Source organism: Oryctolagus cuniculus, chromosome 12 (genome assembly GCF_051225735.1).
Source record: "Oryctolagus cuniculus isolate XC-2025 breed Fujian yellow rabbit chromosome 12, ASM5122573v1, whole genome shotgun sequence".
Classification (NCBI taxonomy): Eukaryota; Metazoa; Chordata; class Mammalia; order Lagomorpha; family Leporidae; genus Oryctolagus; species Oryctolagus cuniculus.
This window is the reverse complement of record NC_142878.1, coordinates 100,387,177-100,410,356: the sequence shown is the minus strand read 5'-3', so window position 1 is coordinate 100,410,356 and position 23,180 is coordinate 100,387,177. Positions and strand designations below refer to the sequence as shown.

The window sequence follows — 23,180 nt, the reverse complement described above, 5'->3', positions numbered from 1 at the left end:
TAGAATGAAGAACCTCCATATGTTCGTCACCATTTCCAATATTTCCCACATTTGCCACTCATTCATGTATTTGAAAAACAGAAGAGAGTGAGAACAGTGAGAATGAGAGAGAGCGGGAGCGAGTGAGTGCACTCCCATCCATTGGCTGCCACAGCCAGACTGGACCAAGCTGAAGCCAGGAGCCCAGAACTCAGTCCAGGTCTCCCACGTGGGTGGCAGGGTCACTGGTGCCTCCCAGGGCACACATTGTATGAAGCTGGAGCCGGCAGTCAGAGCCGGGACTGGAGCCCAGACACTAGTATGAGATGCGGGTGTCGCAGGCCGCAGCTTAACTGTGGCACCCAGTGCCTGCCCCTCACCTCGCTGCTCAGCCCATGTATTCCAGTCGATTGCAGGTCACAGAGCTCTGAATGCTGGGAAGCGTCTTGCCGAGTGCAATGATGGTAGTGAGCTGCCGTGACTCAGGGCAGCAGGACCGTGGAGGCACAGGCCCGGCAGGCCGAGCTGCCACGACTTTCTGTCACAACTGTTTCTCACGTGCGCTTCCTACCTCCCTACTGGACCTAAAAAGCCTTCAAGGACTTGTTTGGCCATACTCTGTGGGCCAGTTCCTTCCCACTGAACCACTCCCGAGACCAGGCTCCTCCTGCCCCGCCCCGCCCCGCCCCGCCCCGTCCCAGCTGTAGTCTGAGCTCATCAAAGCCCGGGTCTTCCCACTGCAGTTCCTTCTAGAGCTGGAAGAAGCGAATCTGCTTCCGCTGGAGCTGATCACTGAGCAGACCCAGCTTCCGCAGAAGGTGCTGCTCTCGTCCTTGTCATGTTAGCTTCGCCCTGCCACCCGGCACAGCGGCACATCGCACCAGCAGGGAGGTGGGGCGGGGCGGGGTGACGTGCCCTGAAAGATAGCAGTGTGCCGTAGCCCCTGCCAGGCCTGTGCCATCCTGATGAGGATTTGAAGCTGGTATTCTTCGTTTTATTATGGAAAATTCCAGCGGTGAGCAGAAGTAGAAAGACTAAAGTATATCTCATACAGCCTTTGCCAGTTTCAATAGTTACCAGCATTTTGCCATTTAAAGGTTTTGGTCATGCACCCTAGTAGTAAAACAATTTTATGTCTCCTATGTGGGTATACACAAGTTGTTTATAAGTTACACACATATACCGCTCTACTGTGAGACAGACACAAGAATACGAAACCAGCGGGCACACAGCTGTTTCCCCCAGCCCCTGTCCTCTGTACTCCCTGGCAAGCACGCACTCCACTTTGCAGTCTGATTATTTGGGAACATCACGTTCTTCACCAAAAATGTATTGGAAGCCATTCCGTGGAGGACTCTGAGTGCTGGAGGCTGGGGTCAGAGGTCACAGCACACGGCCTGCTCCCAGGGGCGCATACCTGTGACCTCTATCACCTGTGCCTGAACAGGAGGCCCCAGCCTGCACCTGAGACCTCGCACTCTGGGCGTGTTTCACGCTTTGCTGGATTTCTTCTTTGGCAGATTATTTTGCCTGCTCCTCTTTGATCTTTCTGATTGGTTTGATTATTTTGTGAGTGTTGATCTTAGCTGCCCTAAAAACAAACAAAAACCCCAAAACTGTTTTATCTCTGTCATTTCCTGGAGTAATCTTTTAGCTTAGTTTGTCTTATTGACTTCCTTCTTATCTTTCATTTGCACATAAGGACTAGGAAGGGACACAACCGATACCAGTGCCAGGCCAGGCCCCAAGTTAGAAGGCTGGGGCAGGGGCCGGCACTGTGGCATAGCGGGTAAAGCCACCCCCTGCAGTTACAGCATCCTGTATGGGCGCCAGTTCGAGACCTGGCTGCTCCACTTCCAATCCAGCTCTCTGCTATGGCCTGGGAAAGCAGTGAGAGATGGCCCAACTCCTTGGGCCCCTGCACCCGCGTGAGACCTGGAGGAAGCTCCTAGCTTCGAATGAGCCAGCTGTAGCCATTGAGGCCATTTGGGAAGTGAACCAGTGGATGGAAGACCTCTCTCTCCCTGCCTCTCTGTAACTCTGCCTTTCAGATACATGAATAAATTTTAAAAAAGAAGGAGAAGAAGGCTGGGGCCAGCACCTGCCCTGGTCTGCTCTGTTTTCACAGCGTCTTTCCAACCCTTATGCAGGATTCATTTGATGCTAGGGAGAAGAACGGATCCCAGAGGTATCACAGACATGGGCTGGACCTTGAGTGCAGTAGGTAAGTTGCCAATTAGGATGCCTGCATCCCCTATTAGAGTGTCTGGCTTCGAGTCCCAGTTCTGTTCTTGATTCTAGCTTCCTGCTAGTCCACATCCTGGAAGGAAGCAGGTGATGGCTCTAATAGTTGGGTCCCTGCCACCCACAAGAGACCCTGATGAAATTCCCAACTCCGGGCTTCAGGCTGGCCCAGTGTGGAGGTGGCAGGGTGATGGTGGGGGTGGTGGTAGTGAGTCAGCAGATAGATGCTCTCTGCCTCTCAAAAATAAAAATAATAATAACTTCATGTTATTTAAAAGAAGCAGCCAAACTACCCATCCAGGTGGTTGAGAGACTCTGAGGGGTTAGGTACCCTGCAACAGTGGAATAGACTGGCAGGGTGCTGAGAGAAAAGCCGTATGTAATTCCCAGAGCAGTTGGAAGCCTGCCAGGAGTTTGTGAAGAGAAAATTCTGCCCTCTGGCATATTCGAGGGTATGTCGGAAAGCCTATGGAGGAGTCGCATGTGGCATAGCAGGTGAGGCTACCATCTGCAATGCTGACATCCCAAATGGGCTCCGATTGGAGTCCTGGCTGCTGTACCTGTGATCCAGCTCCCTGCTGGATCTGGGAAAGCAGCAGAGGACGGCCCAAGTGCTTGAGCCCCTGCACCCCTGTGGGAGACCCAGAAGAAGCTTCTGGCTCCTGGCTTCAGCTCAGCCCAGTCCCAGCTATTACAGCCATTTGAGGAGTGAACCAGCATATGGAAGATCCCTTTTTCTATCTCTGTCTCTCTATATAACTGTATCTTTCAAAAAATAAATCTTAAAAAAAATTCATGGAAAAATGGAATTAAAAGATTAGTTTATTTTGGTGCAAAATAAATTTTTGAAATCCATGGCCGGCGCTGCGGCTCACTAGGCTAATCCTCCGCCTTGCGGCGCCGGCACACCGGGTTCTAGTCCCGGTCGGGGCGCCGGATTCTGTCCCGGTTGCCCCTCTTCCAGGCCAGCTCTCTGCTGTGGCCTGGGAGTGCAGTGGAGGATGGCCCAAGTCCTTGGGCCCTGCACCCCATGGGAGACCAGGAGAAGCACCTGGCTCCTGCCATTGGATCAGCACGGTGCGCCGGCCGCAGCGCACCGGCCGCGGCGGCCATTGGAGGGTAAACCAACGGCAAAGGAAGACCTTTCTCTCTGTCTCTCTCTCTCACTGTCCACTCTGTCTGTCAAAAAAAAAAAAAAAAAAATCCATGTGTAGTTTCTCACAATGTCCATTTTTGGAAATCCTACATATGCATTGATTTCAAAATTGTTTTGCACCAAAAGAAATTCATATTTTAATTCTGTCATCCATGAACTTTGTGAAGTATTGTCATATAAACAGCAGCCACTGTTGGGCTCTAAAGTTGACTACAAACATAATTTTTTTTTTCATTTTATTTGAAAGGCAGAAAGAGATCTCTTGCATCCACTGATTCACTCCCCAAATGCCCACAGCATTTGGTTAGGCCAGGCTGCAGCCAGGAGCTAAGAACTCTCTCAGGATCTCCCAGGTGGGTGGCAGGAACTCAAGTACTTGAGCCATCATCTGTTGTTCCCAAGGTGCATTAGCAGGCAGCTGGATCATGGGTAGAGCAGGGACTGCAGCCAGGCACTCAACACGCAGTGCAGGTGTCCCAAGTGGCAGCTTAACCACCACGCCCCAGGGCCCACCTGCAGCCGGCACAGGGAGAGTGAGCAGCTCCACCCGGGAGGCAGGCAGGGCCTGCAGGTCTGACCCTGGAGATCTGTGTTCGGCTCTCTTCCTTTCTTCCTGATGGTGGTATAATAGAGTCTAACCAAACTAGGAAGTCATTTTTCATTCTGCTTGGCTTATAACGTAGAATTAAAATGACCTCTTTAGCCCACAGCAGGGAATTCATAGCATCCTCTTGGTTGTGGGCAGGTCTTCTGTCAGACTCCCTCCCCTTGTCATGAGAACGAAGGCCTAGCAGTGACCTCCTGCTGATTCCCAAGACTGTTGCTGTTCCTCTGTTAGCACTGTCTCTTTAGGAAGGGGACTCTAGAACTTGTTCTGTCAACCACGGCTGCGTGTCGCTACGAAGCTCTGCAGTCCTGGAGGAACCTGCCTTAATTCCTGAGCTTGCCAAGTCTCCACTCTCCCCAGTGGGAATTTGGTCAGTACCACTTACCAAGAACTAAAGAATCAAAGAACTAAACACCATCTTTGCCTATAGAGATAGATGATGAGTTTAAGACGACTTAAGCAACTGGGCATCCCTAACGCAGAATCCCAGAATCTCAAATCTAAAACTTTCCTGTGCAGCTCCACACTCGGGTCCAGACTTTGGAACAATTTGGATTTCAGAGCATTTTAGACTTTGTATTTTTGGATTAAGGGTGCCCAACCTGAATGTAGAGAAATTTAGAATGATTGAAGTAGCATTTTAATTCTGTAGGAGGCAGCATAGTTTTGGCCAGTGGATTTAGGACTTTTAGCAAACCATTGATAAAATATTTATTTAGACACCTGCCCCAACTGAAACTATGGCTCCCAGTGCCCAGGTGTAGATGTGTTGTTTATAGAGCCAGGGGTCTCAGCAGGGATGTTGTCCTCTAATTGTACCTTAGATATTCACTAGATTTATAAGAGCATGATAAAATTTATTTGGAATTTTTTTTATTATAAGTGAAAAGATTTATATATTTATGTGAAAGGCAGAGTGACAGAGGAGAGATGGGGAGGAGGAGAGAAGAGAAGAGAGAGAGAAATCTTCCAACCTTGGGTTCATCCCCACATGGGTACAATGGCTGGGGCTGGTCCAGAGCCCAGAACTCCATTCAGGTCTCCCATGTGGGTGGCAGGGGCCCAAATACCTGGGCCATCTTCCTCTGCCTTCCCAGGTGCATTAGGAAGCTGGATTAGAAGCAGAGCAACCAAGACTCAAACTGCTGTCCCAATATGGGATGCTGGCATTGCAAGTGATCACTTAACCCACTGCACCACAATGCTGAACCCAGGGAAATCTCTTAATAAATCATTTTTATTTTTTTTTCTGTATATGTCAGCAAAAAGCCCACCAAAAATCATTGATTTTTTTGGAGGCCATTTAGCAAGGCAGGTGAAGGGGCAAGATGAAGAGCACACAGCTGCCGGCGCCGCGGATCACTAGGCTAATCCTCCGCCTTGCGGCGCCGGCACACAGGATTCTAGTCCTGGTTGGGGCGCCGGATTCTGTCCCGGTTGCCCCTCTTCCAGGCCAGCTCTCTGCTGTGGCCCGGGAGTGCAGTGGAAGATGTCCCAAGTGCTTGGGCCCTGCACCCCATGGGAGACCAGGAGAAGCACCTGGCTCCTGCCATCGGACCAGCGCGGTGCGCCGGCCGTGGCGGCCATTGGAGGGTGAACCAGCAGCAAAAGGAAGACCTTTCTCTCTCTCTCTCTCTCTCTCTCTCTCTCTCTCACTGTCCACTCTGTCTTCAAAAAATAAAAATAATAATAATAAAAAACACATAGGATGAGTTAACATTTGAAGGTTGCCGCTCACTGTCTGTGTGACCTCTGTGGTTCTCAGTTTCTTGTCGGTAACAAAAGTGGGGAAGTGCACTCCAGCATGGCCGTGATCCTCCTGCCGAGGGCTGGAGGCTGAGAGATGCAGCTTGTTCTGCCTACGTAAGGTGTCATGGAGAGCCTGAGGGGCTCCCTTCCAAGTGCCCTATTTTTGTTGTTGAGAGGCTTTTTTTTTTTTTTTTTTTTTTGCTTCCTGGGTGGCTGCTGAGATGGTGGAAGTCGCCTCACCAGGGACCCTTGGCTCAGGCTGGCATGTTGGATTCACAGTGTCAAATGATGTGGGCATCACCCTCCCGTGTAATCCTGCGTGATACTGAGGCTTCCCGCCAGCACGCACTTCCAGTGTTGACAGTGGTGTTGCTTCTACAGCCATTTCATCAGTCTTTTCTTCATCTCTGGTTGTCGTGTCTGTAAACGAAGTTGTTGGGGGCTGTCTTGTATAGAATCGCCCTATTTGAGACTATTGATCGCACACCTTTGTAAGGATGCTAAGCTTACGTTGTTGGATCTAGACGTTCCAAAGGAGCTATTTATCTGCTTCATCCTGGTCTTCTGCATGGCTTCCATGCACTTTTAAAAGCTCCGTAGAACTTCATAATGCAAGAATGCCTTTGGTCATCTTATTGTCATGTAGAAAACCATATTTCCCTTGGAGATGTTTGCAAGTCGCATTGCTCCTATTTTCAGTGGCTCCACACGGAAGTCCAACGATAAGCCGCAACTGATCTTTGTATTTTGCTGCAGAGGAAGACATGTGTGTTGATTGTTCACACATAAAGAATATGCTGTAGCACGTAGACTTTTAGTAAGGATCACCCCCTTGAGTAGACAATAAGCAGCTCTCCAACTCTCAGACCTCACCTTACTTGATAAGTAAACACGGACTTAGTAGGCATCTGCGCATGCGTTGCCAGTCAGGTGAGAAAGGTCTGGGGTTTCTGATTAGCCAGCCATGTGGCAGACCTACTTAAAGAGCTGATGCAAAGACAAGTCACATCGACAGCTCAGAACTGGATTAGAGGAGGTCATTTCCCCCTGGCAGAGGTGAGCAAATGCAGCTGCAGTTTTCAGCCGTGCTTCCCAGGACACAGCTGTCCACCGAGCTGAGACGTGGGCACGCCCGTGCTGGGACACGCAGACGGATGCTGCACGTAGAGATGCCTAACTCTGCCCTTTCCCATGTCCTGTTTCATCTCAGAAAGAGCCCCGGCACCAATGTTAGTCCTGTCACCCCCACACTGCTCTACCTCTGGGTTGTCCAACACTGGACCCCATGTGTCATCATGGATGAGACTGTGTGCATGGAGGCACAGACGCTCTCCCCTTTTCCTGTGGTTCTGAAACAGAGCCCGCATGCGACACCCTTAAAACACAAGGGTGCCCATGTGTGGGTTCTTGGACTTCGTGCCCCCGTGTTGCACTCCAGCAGTGGGAGCCTCCCACTCTGTTAGCCTCTGGGACTTTGATGGGCGCTTGTTCCGTCACCGTCCTGCACGTTGGTCCTGAGAGACTGTGCCTGTCCTCTGTGCGTCTCCCGCTTCTGCAGCAGTCTGCAGGAGCGTCCCCTCTGTGGGCCGGGCACCCTCATAGCAGGAAGAGCACTTGAGAGCTTCAGTTTGGACAAGATGAACGTCACATCCGCTCATAAGTCATTGGCCAAAGCAAGTCACGTGCCCAGCAAGTTTTCTTCCCCGCTGTTCATCAGGTGACATGGCTCGGGCAGCAGGTGGGAGGCTTTGGGAGGCTCAGAGTGCTGAGGAAGTGTCTAACGACGAAGCTGTGACCATAAAAGGCCTGTGACCTGCTGCTCTCCTGCCCACGCCACCGGGCCGTCCAGCCCCTTCTAGTGCTCAGGCCACCCTGGGACAAGGCCACTCTCACATCTGTGATCCCATTTTGTGTTTCTCATTTCCACCTCTATGGATAAGGAAGATGAAGTGCAGGATCCTGAACTTGAACTGTTTCTCTGACCCTAAATCGTATGTTGTTCGAGCTGCAATCTGGAATGTCAGCCCCATGAACCTTAGAGGTGAAATACTGCACACTGGCTGAGCTAATAAGCATGAGGATTATGAAACATATGAAAATCTGTTTATGAAATAATGTCAGGTGCAAAAAATAGATTACAAAAACATATGTTCTCTGTGAGCCCAGCCCTGTAAAAGCTATATATGGGTAAAACTGGAGAAGGGACAAAAAAGAAGTACTCAGCCTTAAGGGTGCAGAGTTTTATTTTTATGCTTGAAAGTAGACTTAATAAATACATCTTTGCATAACAAAATTTTAGCCCTCAGCAAGTGAGCGACTGGAGCACGTATCTGTTGTCTCGGGTGCTCTGGGACCCAACGGCAGGGCCCCTGCCAGGCACCCGCTGCTTCGCAGGCTTCTTCAGGCTGCAGCCGCCCTGCTGGACACTGGCCCTAACTTCCCCGAGGAGCAGAACAGGCCCCAGTGACTTGAGACGCCAAACAGAGTGCGGACTCGGAGCAGCTACTGCAGGCGCAGAGAGTTGAGGTTGAACCCTGGGGAGAAAGAGAAGGAAATGCCAGCTGTCAGCCGAGATCACGCCCCCAAAACTAAGTCTGAGTCTAAGCCGTCAAACAGGGTTCGGGCCAGAAGAAGTTAATGCAAGAGCGGCAACTGTCAGTAGAAAATAAAGGTGTTCGGGGAAGCCTGGGAGATGTTTCCAGAACTTTCTGCTTTGGGGAGCCATTCGGCAGGCTCTCAGTGCCCCGTGCAGGCCAGTCTCCAGGAGCCCAGTCTGGCACAGACTCCTGGAAGAAAACGTATGTTTTCAGGTACATTCAGCATGACTGCAGCGAGTGGGCGTCACTTCCAGAGAGAACACGCCCTTTTCTTTCACCTTGAACAAAGGCGTTGGTCTCAACATTATTTCCATCTTTGATAACCAGGTTTCTGATCCTGGATGTGCTGCTGGAGGCGGGTGGCTAGCCCAGTGGTTAAGACGCCGTGTCCCGCTTGGGAGTGCCTGGGTTCCACCCGTGGCTCGGGCCCCGCCTCCAGCTTCCTGCAGGTGCAGCCTCAGAGGCAGCAGGGAGGGCTCCGGTGGCTGGGCCCCTCACCTGCACGTGGGAGACCTTGGTTGAGCTCCTGGCTCCCAGCTTCAGCCTGACCTGGCCCCAGTCGCTGTGGGCACTTGAGGAGTGAACCATTGTGGGCATTTGAGGAGATGGAAATTCCTTTTCTCTCCTTCTTCCTCACTGAAAAATAAAAATAAAATTTTAGAAAATCTGCTGAGGGTACAGTCCTTGATAAACAATGGTTTTCCCATTTATTTATTTTTGTATTGATAGTAGCTCTTTATTTAGACACATTTTTGTTTAAGTCATGTTTCCTGAATAGATGAACATAATTAAAAATCATTTAAGAAGGGACAGCTTATTTATTTGAAATGCAAAGTTAGAGAGAGAGAGAGAGATCTTCCATCTGCTGGTTCACTCCCCAAATGGCCACAACGGCCAGAGGTGGACCAGGAGCCTCCTCCAGGAGCCTCCTCCAGGTGTCCCACGTGAATGGAGGGGCCCAAGTACTTGGGCCATCTTACAATGCTTTAGCAAGGAGCCAGATCAGAAATGGAGCAGCTGGAATTCAAACCAGTGCCCATAAGCGATGCTGGTGCTGCAGACAACTTAACCCACTATGCTGCAACGCCGGCCCCAAAATAAATAAATCTTCAAAAATATCATTTAAGCGCCCATACTAAAGGTGCTACTGGGGCCCCTCAGAACTTTTAATTTTATGTAGAAGGATAGTCTAAAATTATAAATTTTCTCAGCCAATTATGTATTTTTTCCAAGTAAACCTAATAAAAAGTAACAAGAAGTTGTGGTCATATTTTTGTATGTCTTTTCAAAGTCATTGTAAATACATATTTGATTTTGAAGTCATTCAGATTTTAGAAATGAGAAGCATCAGGCCGGCGCCGCGGCTCACTAGGCTAATCCTCCGCCTAGCGGCGCCAGCACACCGGGTTCTAGTCCCGGTCGGGGCGCCGGATTCTGTCCCGGTTGCCCCTCTTCCAGGCCAGCCCTCTGCTGTGGCCAGGGAGTGCAGTGGAGGATGGCCCAGGTGCTTGGGCCCTGCACCCCATGGGAGACCAGGAAAAGCACCTGGCTCCTGGCTCCTGCCATCGGATCAGCGCAGTGCGCCGGCCGCAGCGCGCCGACCGCGGCGGCCATTGGAGGGTGAACCAACGGCAAAAGGAAGACCTTTCTCTCTGTCTCTCTCTCTCACTGTCCACTCTGCCTGTCAAAAAAAAAAAAAAAAAATGAGAAGCATCAGAGTCCTACATCAAGGTCTGTGCCTCTCTCATCAGATTTGAGACTTGTAAGTGTTTAATTTTGAGCAATTTCAAAGCCTGCAAGAATAGAACAATGAATTTGTGTATACCCTTTCTCCTAAATTCAGACTGTTACTATTTTGCCACATTTTCCTCTCTCCCTTCCTTCCTTCCTTCCATTTATTTGAAATGTCCACAGTAACCAGGGCTGGGAGCTCCATCCGGGTCTCCTGCGTGGGTGGCAGGGACCCAAGTGCTTGAGCCTTCACTGCTGCCTGCCATGGTGCGCGTTAGCGGGGCTGGCACTGGGGGCAGATCGGGGACCCCAACGCGAGGGCTCTGATGCAGAACGGGGGCGTCCCGAGCTGCTGCTTGATCGCTGGGCCAGGCGTCTGCCCCGTTAGTTTTCACTCATTTCATTTTATCATTGCCTAGAATAGTAGACTGTATACAGATCCCACTTCCCAAACCTAAGACCTGGAAATCTCTCCTCATTAAGATCTCTTTGTGAGTTTACAGATTTTGATTATAAAAGTAGACTGGGGCGGGGGGGGAGGGGGGGCGTGGCGCTGTGGCACAGCAGGTTAAAATCCTGGCCTGAAGCGCCAGCATCCCATATGGGCGCCGGTTCTGGTCCCGGCTGCTCCTCTTTCGATCCAGCTCTCTGCTATGACCTGGGGAAGCAGCAGAGGATGGCCCAGGTGCTTAGGCCTCTGCACCCACATGGGAGACCCAGAGGAAGCTCCCAGCTCCTGACTTTGGATTGGCTTAGCTCTAGCCATTGCGACAATTTGGGGAGTGAACCAGCAGATGGAAGACCTCTCTCTGTCTCTACCTCTCTCTGTAACTGTCTTTCAAATAAATAAAAATAAATCTTTTTTTTTAATAGATTGGAACTATTAAATTAATTAGCCTAGACATTCTCTCAGCCCACTCAGGAGAAACCTCATGTGAGAAAAATCCATGTGTTTAACAAAGAAAAATTAACAATCCGTTCTCAGCTTGAGGAAACTGCTGCTGTGACAGTGCAGTGCGCCTCGCTGCTCCTTGCCTGGTGGGCCAGCTGCTCCGCACGGGATCCCGTCGACCTCAGAGAGAGTCTGTTTGAAGTGATGAGCACGTGAGACAACCAGTGTGTTGATCGCGTGAGCTAATCACTCAGTACCTCAAAACATCACATTACACACCGTGAATAGGTGCAGTTTTTAGTGGCAGGTAGAGAAAGGAGACATGTGCTCATGTGTTTCACACTCATGCAGGGTTCACACGTCCATGCCTGGGCATGCCCCCCCCCCCCCAGACTGTCCCGCCTGAAATTCCGTCTCTGATAGCCAAGAAGGCGCAGTCTCCAATGTTAAGAGCCTACTCTGAACATCGCTTAACAAAGATTTTGGATTTATTGGCCCTGAATTTATCTTGACAGTGCTCATACTTTGATTTGTACTTTTTAGGGAATAGCAAGTTTGTGTGCCTTCCTCTGTATTCAAGTCGTATTCCTTTTCTCGTCTTGAACTCCAGTGTGAGTAGTGGAGTGTTTGGGTGTAAGGATCAACAATAAGAGGGGTGGGGCTGGTGTTGTGACACAGTAGGTAAAGCCGCCACCTGTAGCACTGGCATCCCATATGGACACTGGTCCCAGTCCCAGGTGCCCCACTTCTGATCCAGCTCCCTGCTGTTGGCCTGGGAAAGCAGTAGAAGATGGCCTAGGCCGGCACCGCGGCTCACTAGGCTAATCCTCCGCCTTGCGGCGCCGGCACACTGGGTTCTAGTCCCGGTCGGGGCGCCGGATTCTGTCCCAGTTGCCCCTCTTCCACGCCAGCTCTCTGCTGTGGCCCGGGAAGGCAGTGGGGGATGGCCCAAGTGCTTGGGCCCTGCACCCCATGGGAGACCAGGATAAGTACCTGGCTCCTGCCATCGGATCAGCGCGGTGCGCCGGCCGCGGCGGCCATTGGAGGGTGAACCAAAGGCAAAGGAAGACCTTTCTCTCTGTCTCTCTCTCTCACTGTCCACTCTGCCTGTCCAAAAAAAAAAAAAAAAGAAGAAAAGAAGAAGATGGCCTAAGTGTTGGGCCCCCGAACCCATGTGGGACACCTGAGTGAATCTCTTGGCTCCTGGCTTTGGCCTGGCCCAGTCCTGGTTGTTGCAGACATCTGGGGAGTGAACCTATGCATGGAAAATCTCTCCCCTCCCTTCCCCTCTCTGAACTCTTTCAAATAAATAAATATTAAAAAAAAATGACAGGGGTGGCTGATGAGAACTGGTGTGGCCAAGATTTTCTGATTCTTTCCTTGAAGCCTCAAATCTGAATTTTTCAACACTCTAAATTTTGTAGAACCATGTAAAAGGGACTGTGCAGGTGGGTACTCCGTTGCTTGTCAGTGTGTTTCTGTGTTAAATGTACCTTTTTCACATTTCAACTGAACTTCCTAGTTTGTAGTCTCCTGATTCTCCACCCAACTCTGATTAACGTTTTTTAAATATTTATTTATTTGAAAGGCTTAGAGAGAGAGGGAGAGACAGAGATCTTCCATCCTCTGGTTCACTCCCCAAATGGCTGCAACAACCAGGCATGGGCCAGGCTGAAGCCAGGAGCCAGGAGCTTCATCTGGGTCTCCCACATTAGTGGCTAGGGGCCCAGACACCTGGGTCTTCTTCCAGTGCTTTCCCAGGCCATTAGCAGGGAGCTGGGGGAAGCAGAGCTACCAGGACTCGAACTCCTGCCCAGATGGGATGTGGCATTGCTGGCCTTGGGTTTACCCACTACCACAGTGCTGGCCCCACGTGAAAACTCTTACACACTGTTCTTTCCGCATTCCTCTTAGCACACTAACTATTCTGTAATTACATGAAATCAGTTCCTGTGCTGTCATTTGTTTATCCTGCCACATGAACATATAATGATCAAAACCAGTCTTTTCGTCTGCTGTTAGCAGTTACTGCTCTTGTGGGTGACGATTTCGTGGTCAGAGACCAACTGTCCTTCCCTTCTCTCTGCAGCCATCACTCCATCAGGCGGACAGCGTCCGGGGAACCCGCCACCACGGCCTGGTGGAGAGGCCGTCCAGGAGCCGTTTCCACCCACTGCACCGGCGGCCCGGGGAGAAGCCTGGCCGGCAGATATCCTTTTTCACGCAGGGCAGTGTACATCTTGAGGTGTCTGCAAGGTTTGGGGGATTTCTCTTCCCTGCAGTTCTCCCTTGGCCTCAGAATCTTCATTTCATTTGATGAATGGAGACAATAAAAGTAAATGAGTTGGAAAGTAGACGCTTCCCTGCAGCAGCTGTGCAAGACCGTGGTGGGCGTTCGCTCTACCAGAGCGCACACAGAGCTCGTGTAGTGAAATAACAGAACGTAAACAGCCTGTCATCTAGCCCCGTGCAGGGTGTTCCCAGCATTGTCTTCTGAAATCAACAAAGTGAGAATCAAGCCTGACCTCCCATCAGCTTGGAGGGGTTTATCCATCCAGCGAGAAGGGACAGACGGCCGTGTGACTTCCTTGTGTGAATGCTGACCTGCTGACCTGCTTTTGGAGCTTTGGGAATTTTATAGGATTTTCTACTTGTGCAGTTTCAAATGCAATACTTGGCAACCAAAATCTAGCGGTGGTGTTCAGGAAGATTCTCGTCCAGTGGTGCACACTCCACCGAGCGCTGTGGCCGTGAGGTAGAAGTAAGGAGAAGGAGGTGGGAACTGTGTCATGGAACCAGTCCCTGGCATGTGCGCCGGCCTCAGGGATGGAGAACTGAGCTGGATTTTGTGGAAGCACGGAGAGGAGGGCCAGCAGGGCCCCTGCGGTCGCCTCGCTCTTCCGGGCAGCAGGCGCAGGGAGGAGGGTGAGAGCGCTGCCGAGAGCTGGATTCCTGGCAGTGGTGGGAGCTGGCCCCACAGGCCCCACAGGCCCCACACCAGGAAGGGGGGGGGTGGCGCGGGCTCTGCTGCCAGGCTGTGTGGGGTGATTTACATGTCCTTTAGTCCTGAGCTCACTGGGTCCTTTATTTCTTCACCCGTTTTCTCCCATGAGGAAACTGGGTGTCAAAGGACCCCAGTGCTGTGGTGGGGGCCCCTGGCCTCAGTCCAAGTGCAGAGTGCAGCCGAGGCGCTGACCCCACATCCCCACCTGGCGCGCCTGCAGGAGGGAGACCCCAGGCGAGGGGTGGTGGGCACAGGGGTGGAACCACAGCACGGCTCGCCCTCAAGCTTCTTGCGCTTGTTCATCTGTTTGGAGGGGAGGACGCCCACTCCAGGGAATGTTGAGGGCCCCGCTCCCCTCCGCCCCCTGCGACACAGCACGTTTGGGCCTTGGAGGTACCCTGGCTTCTGGTTTGGTTTGTTCTGTGGCCGCCGTCTGGCATTTGGGAGAGTGGAAATGATACGCAATCTTGAGAATCCCTGTCAGGAAAATGTGATGGCTTTGACACACAGTGCAGAAGGCCGGGGTCATGGAGGCAGGAACTCACACACGAGGGGTGCTCATGCATCAGACCCCTTTCAGATTACCTGACTTGTCGAGCTAAGGACTGATTTAACAGTATCTTAAAAAAGAAGTTTCAGTTCCCTCCGTCTCTGGCCAGTGCTCTGTGTTTATATTGTATTAGATATTGTACACGTATCTGAAGGTACTTTAAAAAGTTCATGGGAAATAGCATTAAGATAAGGTTATTGGGGTGGGTATCTAGCTTGGTGATTAAGTTGCCTATGTTGCACAGAGAGTACCTGGGTTTGATTCCCAGCTTTCTGCTAAGGTAGACCCTGAGAGGCAGCAGTGATAACTTGAGTGGTTGGATTCCTGTCACCCACTGGGAGACCTGGATTGAGTTTGTCACCCCTGGTGTCAGTCCTGGCCCAGCCTTGGCCATTGTAGGCATTTGGGGAGAAAACCAGTGAATGGGAGCTCCTGTCTGTCTCTCAAATAAATAAAATACTTTTAGAAAGATAAGCTTATTTTGGAGCAAAAACATTTTGAAATCCATGCATAATTGCTTCATAGTATGCATTTCCATGACCTTGTCAAGAAACCCTGTATATACTGACGTATTTCCCTATGGCTGTTGCAGATACTTTTTGAAACAGGTGGGGCCTAAGTAGATAGACGTACACATAGCCTTGTGAAGGGGAAGAACGGAAGAAGGATTGGAAAAGAGGAAGAGGAAAATGTTCATTCCTTAAGAGTGATTTAAGAATCTACTGGTAGTCAGGCCCGTTTCAGACACCGTGGAGCTAACAGTGAACGTTGTGCGGCCCCTGGTTTCCAGTTGCTTACCGAGCAGTGGGAAAGGAGGTTGCGCAGGCAGGCGCCCTGCAGCTGGGGGAAGCTGCAGCTGAGCCAGCTCAGGAGCCCTGTGAGCACCGACCTGTCACGGGGTCCACAGGAAGATAGTCAGAGGCTTAAGGCTAAATAAGAAGGAAGAGGAAAATGTATTCATTCATTCAGCAGCTGGCTGCAGAGCCCCTCCCCCACGCCGGGCACTGCCCTGAGCAGCCAACACCCCCTGATGAGTGAGAGGGCCCGCCCCTGCCAGCTTGAGTCTGCAGTCCCGTGGGAGATGACGGAGAGCAACTGGCAGGCGTCACCGTGGAGAATGACTACAGACGGTAATGTGGTCGCACACAACATGTAAGAGGGCAGAGCGGCCAGGGAGAGAATGTTCCAGGCAGAGGGACCAGGAACGTCCCAGAAGGGAAGACTAGACTGCGCAGCGTGTTTGGGGGGCCCTGTGTTGTACCCTAGGTATGTGTCAGAGGGCATGACCTGACTCCATGTGAGTCCATCAGCAAAGCTGGTCAGTCTGTTTCTAGGGGAAGAAGCCGCAAACACCAAATTAGTACGCAGATAAATAAAGATGTTCAGGCCAGCACGAGTCTGATTCCCTCGTCACAAGCCTTTTAACGCCTCTGTAGTCTCCTCTGAAGCCCTCCCTAACTGGGTCTGGGGACTGGACATTTGTGAAGAAGCTCTGTAGACTGGATGTGCCCACTTGCGAGATGGGGTCTCCTCTCGGGAGTCAGGGACTGTGAGCTCCTAGGAAATATGAAAGTGGCCTGCTTTTTTGTTTGTTTTAAAGATTCATTTATTTGAAAGGCAGAGTGACACAGAAAGAGTGAGATCTTTCATTCACTGGTTCACTCCCCGAATGGCCTCAGTGGCTAGGGCTGGGACAGGCCATAGCCAGGAGCCCAGAGCTCCATCTGGGCCTCCCACATAGGTGGCAGGAGTCCAGGTACTCAGACCATCTTCTACTGTCTTCCCAGGTGCGTTAGCAGGGAGCTGGTTCGGAAGCAGAGCAGCCAGGACTCAAAACGGGAAGCTAGTGTTGCAGGTGGCAGCTTTGCCAACTGCTTGACGGCCCAGTAGCATGATTTTGTATCGCAGGTGTTAATCTAATTGAGAACTTTGAATGGGGCTGGGAGCCCTTCTCTTTCATAGCCTGCCTTCTGTTGGTTGTGAAATAATTTGCTGAAAATTGTTGCCTTTCACATTTGTCTGTTGCCTTTCCAATGAAGTTTTATTTATCACTTGAAAGTATGAGAATTGTTTTTGAACCTTTGTTAGAACAAACAGGAAAAAATGTCTTTAGAATTCCCTTATGGCAGCTTGTTTTTGGACTTGGGCGTTCTTTAGGGATGGCGGGCTGGCCTGGACAAGGGTGCAGGTCTGTGAGGCAGCAGTGGCAAATAAAGTGGACATTGTTTAACAGCAGCCCCAGCTTCCTTCCAGAGTGGGCAGCCATGGCAAGCAGAGCCCTGGCGCAGGAGATTCCTCCTGCCGTAGGCGGCGGAGAGCAGCGGGCGCTGTGGGCACCTGTGGCCGCCACAGCCAGGAAGCAGCTGGGCCCTCACTACGCCCACCCACACAAGCCTTGTAACAAACTTGCTGCAGCCGACATGCCCTCCCGTTGACCCTCTGAACTCCCAGCATAAATTCTTGAGGCTGTGGGGCATACACTGAAAGAGGAGCAGACATGCCAAAAACTCGTAGAAGATGCCGTTTCCTGAAGGACGTGTGTGGTATCGAAAGGAAGTAGCACAGGTGCGCAGAAAATCCCCCAACCATGTTGATAGCTCACCAACTTGAGCCACTGTAGAGGACGTCTCGAGCCCGCCCCGGGTGACAGGGACGCTCCTCTGGGGCGGCCTGGAATTGACCCTTTGCACCACGAGATGAAACGCTAGGACACGGCCTCCTAGGACACTGTTTCTGTGAAATGCGTGGCCTGGGACATCCGAGAGACCCTGGGCTCTCTGCTGCTCCCAGCCTGCCTGTGTAGCAGGGCTCTGAGAAGCCCTGCACTTAGGACACTTCTTCTCTTTAACCCAGGGCTTTCACAAGTGACAGGATCGCAGAATGCAGTTTCTGCCTGATAGTCGCGTCGTCTCAAAGGACAAGGACACGTGGGTCTTTGGAGTTTTGAGAGAGAAATATTACTGCAGGATTCTACCTTCAGCCAGTTGGGCCACTCATGAGCTGGGGGGAGACAGGAAGATGCGGGTGCCAGGGCTCAGGGCGATCCTTCGGGCTGGATTGGAAGACGGAGATGGAGGTGAAGGGACAGGAGGAAGTAGGAAACTCGAGGGGGCCAGAATGGGACCAGCTTTCTGTATTAACTGGGGCCCTGGCACTTGTCCAGGGAGGTGGGCCCTGCCCCACAGACTGTCCCTGGCAGAGTCCCAGTGCAGCAGAGAGAATGACCAGCCTCCTGAGCCCTGCCCCAGGTGCACACTCTCCCCGTGGGGACAGGAAGCTCTGCTCACCCTGCCGCAGGTCAGGCAGCCCCGAGAAGGCCGGGTGGGACTTGTTTTGAGCTTCGGTGGCTCCGTAGCCCCACCCCAGCAGATGGCCTCTCTTATCAGCGGAAAGAAGAGCTGCTCCCCTTCCTCTGGGGAAGAGTGAGTCAGAACCTTTCCCTCGCACACGCCCCGAGCTGAGAGAGCAGGAGTCCCCGTTGTGTGCGAGGCAGGGACAGAGGAGCTGCCTCTACAGAGCTGTGAGGACTTGCCGACAGAAGCAGCAGGCTGGGCTGGCTCTGAGACCCCCGAGTGAGCAATGAGGAAAGGCTGGGGGTGGGGGTGGGGTGGGGGACTAGTTGGACGTGGGTCTCCTGGGTACCTGTGGTGGAGGTTGAACCCTAGCAGGCAGTTGGAAATAGGGACTTGGAGGTCACGGGAACTGCTGGGAGCTGGAGGTCTGGGTTGGTGAGGTTCTGGACTGTGGGTGATCATTGGAGCCCACGCAAGGGTAGAGTTGGCCACGGCAGGTAGGAGGACAGCACTGTCCACCTGAAAGACTGGCGTGGGCCAGAGTGCCCCTGGGGTGTGCTTCCTGAAGTGTCTGGGCCAGAGGCTGCAGCCTCCTGCTCCCCCTCTGCCTGCTGCTAGATTCTGAGTCCCTTCCCCAGAAGGGAGGGCAGTGCGTGCAGGTGTGGGCGGGGCTGTGAGGCCACAGGGCCCCAGGGGCCTCAGGACAGAAGGCAAAGGTGATGGAAAGGAACACGCAGGGGAAAAAGCTCCATGGTGGTGTGGGGGTGTTTCCTTTTTGGGAAGATTTATTTGTTTTATTTGAAAGGCAGAATGAAACCGATAGAATATGAGAGAATCTTCCATCTGCTGATTCACTCCCCAAATGCCCACAACAGCTGGGTCTGGGCCAGGCTGAAGCCAGGAGCCAGGAACTCCATCCAGGTCTCCCACGTGGGTGGCAGGGACCCAAGTACTTGGTCATCATCTGCTGCTCCCAGGTACATTAGCAGGAAGCTGGACCGGAAGGGGAGGGGCTGGGTGCTAACAGACACTCCCGTATGGGCTGTGTGGGCATCCAAGCAGTGGCCTCACCCACTGAAGCACAACACACACACACACACACACACACACACCTGGTGAAGATATTGTTAAACTTTAATTTCTATTACATCCATTGTAGCCACTTCCCCCTTGCTTATCCTTTCATTGTCCCTCCTTTCTAAGGGGAAAACACTGCCAGCCAAAGGCTTAGCTAGCTTACCTACCTGGGGCGGTGACAGAGGAGGAGCTGCCGTGGCTTGTGGAACCCGGAGCCGGCGCTCATCTTCTGCTCACAAGGGGCAGCCAGCAGGTACTCCAGGAGGCTGCTCACGTCAAATGATAAATTCAAGTTTACAAACAGCTGTGTTTTCTGTATTAAGGTGGTTCTTTCAGGCACGTCAGTATTCGTGAGTAATTAAAGTCACCTGAATGAATGAAGTTTTCTAAACTCTTCCAAAGAATAAACCTAGGTTTTTCCTTCTGTGGAGTTTAACCGTAAGCTTGTAGTGCCACCGTTCTTGGGTTTTGAAAATAGCCGCTCGATCATGGGGCTGGTCTTGTGGCACAGTGGATTAAGCAGCTGCCTGCGCTGCGACACCAGCATCCTGTAGGAGCATCGGTTCAAGTCCTGGCTGCTTCACTTCCAATCCAGCTCCCCGCTCTTGCACCTGGGAGAGTAGCAGAAGATGACCCAAGAGCTTGGGCCCTGCCACCCTCGTGGGAGACCCAGGTGGAATTCTAGGTTCCTGGCTTCAGCCTTGTGGCCATTTGGGGAGTGAGCCAGCAGATGGAAGTTATCTCTTTCCCTCCCTCCCTCCCCCCCCACCAACTCTGCCTTCAAATAAATAAAATAAATCTTTTTTAAAAAATCCATTCAACTAGGTGAGACAGGATTAACAGAGTTGACCTTGAGGGTGCCGGTGTACCAGACAAACTTCTGTTGCATGAAATTAAGCCCTTCTGGACAGAGATTGATCAAAGCCTGCAGGAAAGGGAAAGGCAGAGCACACAGGCTCCTCCCCTAGGGGCTCTGCTGAGACAGGGCCAGGCCGCGGCTCTCACAGGCCTTCTCCCTTCCGTACTGCCTTCGCCTCCTGTGTGCCCCCTGTGCACTGTGCTCATCTGAACTCCGCACACATTCAGCCTGACAGTGAAGGCTGAAGAAATGGCTCTCTTGAAAGTGTATCTGCTTTATTATGTTGGCTCAGGGCCAGATCTTTTTAAAATTTATGTTATTTTTTAATTTATTTGAGAGGGAGAGACAAATACAGAAAGATCGTCCAGCTGCAGGTCCCCCCCCCCCCCCCGCGCAAATGCCTGTAACTGGCCAGGACTGGGCCAGGCCAAAGGCAGGAGCAAGGAACCCAACCTGGGTCTCCCACATAGGTGGCAAGGACCCTGGTATTTGGGCCATCTCTGCTGCCTCCCAGGGTGCATTAGTAGGAAGCTGGAATCCAGAGCAGATCCAAGACCCAAACGCAGGCACTCCAGTATGGATTGTGGGTGTCCCAAGCACCATTTAACGGCTCTGCCAAATGCCTATCCCGGGGTCAGGTTGAGAAATAAGGTAATGGGGGCCAGTGCTGTGGCATAAGCCTCCACCTGCAGTGCTGACATTCCATAGGGGCGCCAGTTCAAGTCCTGGCTGCTCCTCTTCTCATCCAGCTCTTCACTTTGGCCTGGGAAAACAGTAGAAGATGGCCCAAGTCCTTGGGCGCCTGCACCCGTGTGGGAGACCTGGAAGAAGCTCCTGGCTCCTGGCTCCTGGCTTCAGATCAGCCCAGCTCTGGCCGTTGCAGCCATTTAGGGAGTGAACCAGCGGATGGAAGACCTCTCTTTCTCTGTCTCTCCTCTCTCTGTCTATAACTCTACCTCTCAAATAAATAAATAAAATCTTAAAAAAAAAAGAAAGATAATGAAATAGGACAAAGAAAACAGAAAACACATAGCAATCTTAATGCTTCTCCCAGCAAAGTGAACGTTTTACCCTGGACCACCAAGAACTCACTCATGTGCATGTGTTCCTGATTCTAGATGTTGCATTCACTCAGCAGCCCCAGGCCAGGGGCTAGGTCCCCTCTCCTGCTGCGCCCGGGCAGTCGATATGTCTTTTACTGCTTCTGTCCTCCTTCCCAGAAACTACAGGTACTTATTTTCTGTTTTCTGTGTACTTGGACTTCAAATTTTGGGCGACCAAAATAAGTTTATCGTCCATTCCGTTTTCCACAAATGGAAATTTTTTTTTTTTTTTTGCAGTGCACAAGTGAGGCAGGATTATTTAAAAGAGAAAGAGTGAATATACATTCACGCGTGAGTGTTTGCAGCCCTGCATGGAAAGATGCCTGTTGCAAGTGGGCCAGAGAGTTGCCTACAAGGAGGGAGCGTGGGAAGAGGCTAGAGAAGAATCCGAAAGCCAAAGACAGAAAGGCTTCCCCAAACTTGTTGAAGTCCCCGCACGTCATCTGCCTCCTGGGATTGTTAGGGTTAAATGAGTGTGAACTCTCTCAGCACAGGCCTGGCGCAGACCACGTGTGTGTTAATGTCCATTGCTAAATTTTCAGTGTCTTCATGTATATGTTGTATCTTCTTTGTGATTTCACCTTAAGAAAGGAAGGTTTGCAATCCAAAGTGAGGCTGACAGCTGCTGAGTGTGTCAGTGATGGAGGAGACAGTGGCATGGGTGTGGGGTTGGTGGGTGACGAGGAGGCCGTGTTCCACCCGGGAGAGGCGGAGAGCAGGGTGTGGGGTGGAGCCCAGGCCGCTGCAGTGCAGTTACGCAGCCTGCAGAGCCTGGTCTTACTTCGCTGGCTGGAGGGTCCCTGAGAACAGCACAGGGAGAGACCTCTGAAGATTATCCAGGTAACTACGTCAGCACAAACAGCGCTGAGTCAGGGTGAAAGGGGTACTTCAGAGAGGCTGTGGAAAGTGAGATTGAAAGGTGTTTCTTTCAGCACAAAATTTCTTTAAATCCATGCCTAGCTTTTTTTTTTTGTAACACATGGTTTGAGGCCCCTCATAGAATGCCGCATCCCATGTATCTCTGTGCACTGGGAACGTGGGTGCAGGGGACAGCAGGCTGACCCCCCTGGGAAGTGTGCACAGGTCACTCTGCGCTAAGGGCCAGGGGTCCAGCTTCCCATGGAGAAGGTGTACCTGCTGGCTGTGCTACTGGGCCAGGGAGCACAGGGTGTCCTGAGACTGTGCCTGGGTGCCGACTTCATGCTCCCCCGGGGGGACCCCGGGCTCACCCTGAGAGGCAATCCTCTTCTCCCTCAGGACTACCCTGCTTGGTCCTGCTTGTATCAGGAGCCATGCCTGAGCCAATCGCTCCTTCCGGCGGTGGCGGTGGCGGTGGGGGTGTGAGCCTCCTTGACTGGGAGTACCCGAGTCCTTCCAGGGGCGTACAAGGCCTGCAGGGAACGGCAGTCTTACAGGGGTGGGCCGGCAGTGGAGGCCATTCTCTAAGACGAGATGCTGGGCAGGTGAAACAAGCCAAGGAACGGCACGGAGAAGCCATGGGTAGAAGGTGGAGGGTGGGCTGTCCCGGAGGGTGGCAGCGTGGGAGGCCTGGAGGATGAGCGAGAGCCATCGGGTGGGGGAAAAAGGTGGGAGACAAAACGGCACTGTCTAACCCTCCGCAGCTCCGGCTTCTCAAATTGTGCTTCAACTTTGCGTTACTTTTATTTTTCCTTTATTAAAAATTCTACTTTGATGGAAGTGCTTTTGGAGCCAATTACTCTTCACAGCCCTTAGACGAGAGCTGGCCGAGGTAAGTCGTAGTTCAGGAGGTGTGATGCGCACGGGCATTTGTAGGTGATTTCACTATATTTTGTCCACCTTGAAAGTGTCAGAAAAGTCTAATACAAAACGTAGAATCTTGCTTTCTCCTTAAAAAAAAAAATCTTTCCATGTCTAATCTCAGGCTTGCATGAAAGTCAAAATGGAAAGTTATTTAAGTAAATCGAACTCTTCACACCTAAAACCAAGTAGAAACACACTCGGCGTACATTTACCAGCAGAATACTCGGATCTGCTATTCGTGCATCTGAGACATTGAACCATCAATGCCTTTTCTTCCGGGGCCTTGGTAAAGCTGCTGAGAAGAATAAGGACCCCTGAAGTGCCCCTGTGCCCGGCCTCTGAGTGCTGTTACCCCGTTAGAGAGGGTGGCGGGCGTGAGGCTGACTGGAGCAGACTGCTGCGGCCACGGTGCGTGTGGGTTCCTGTCCCGCCTCCAGGGCAGACGTGGGAGGCACTTGAAACGCACTTGTCGGGAGCACTTGGCTCCCTGAGCCGGAGCCTGCTCCCTGTCCATTCTCTGAGCACACACAGAGTGGACGCTTGCTGTGAATGATGGG

The 23,180-nt window shown here is 51.8% G+C and overlaps 1 protein-coding gene and 2 long non-coding RNA genes across 5 annotated transcripts in view; 2 read left to right on the top strand and 1 right to left on the bottom strand.

Annotated features, from left to right (window-relative positions):
- The window catches only part of CRTC3 (CREB regulated transcription coactivator 3), a 98,805-nt gene that overhangs the window by 44,951 nt on the left and 30,674 nt on the right, over window positions 1–23,180 (top strand). For 2 of the 3 annotated variants that reach the window (XM_017337564.4, XM_008275316.5), the window contains exons 3-4: window positions 13,045–13,164; window positions 22,530–22,591. The exons of the other annotated variant lie outside the window; for it this stretch is intronic. In XM_017337564.4, coding sequence (XP_017193053.1) covers window positions 13,045–13,164; window positions 22,530–22,591 — 182 coding nt within the window. The remainder of the gene's footprint in view (window positions 1–13,044; window positions 13,165–22,529; window positions 22,592–23,180) is intronic. 3 annotated transcript variants of the gene reach the window in all.
- LOC149123193 (uncharacterized) lies at window positions 1,742–20,861 on the bottom strand. Its single transcript, XR_016218352.1, has 3 exons — window positions 19,047–20,861; window positions 8,831–8,968; window positions 1,742–8,269 (listed from the first exon to the last, which is right to left on the bottom strand). It is a non-coding gene; the product is annotated as an uncharacterized LOC149123193 (long non-coding RNA).
- On the top strand, window positions 13,175–21,207 carry LOC149123192 (uncharacterized). Its single transcript, XR_016218353.1, has 3 exons — window positions 13,175–18,081; window positions 20,857–20,967; window positions 21,079–21,207. It is a non-coding gene; the product is annotated as an uncharacterized LOC149123192 (long non-coding RNA).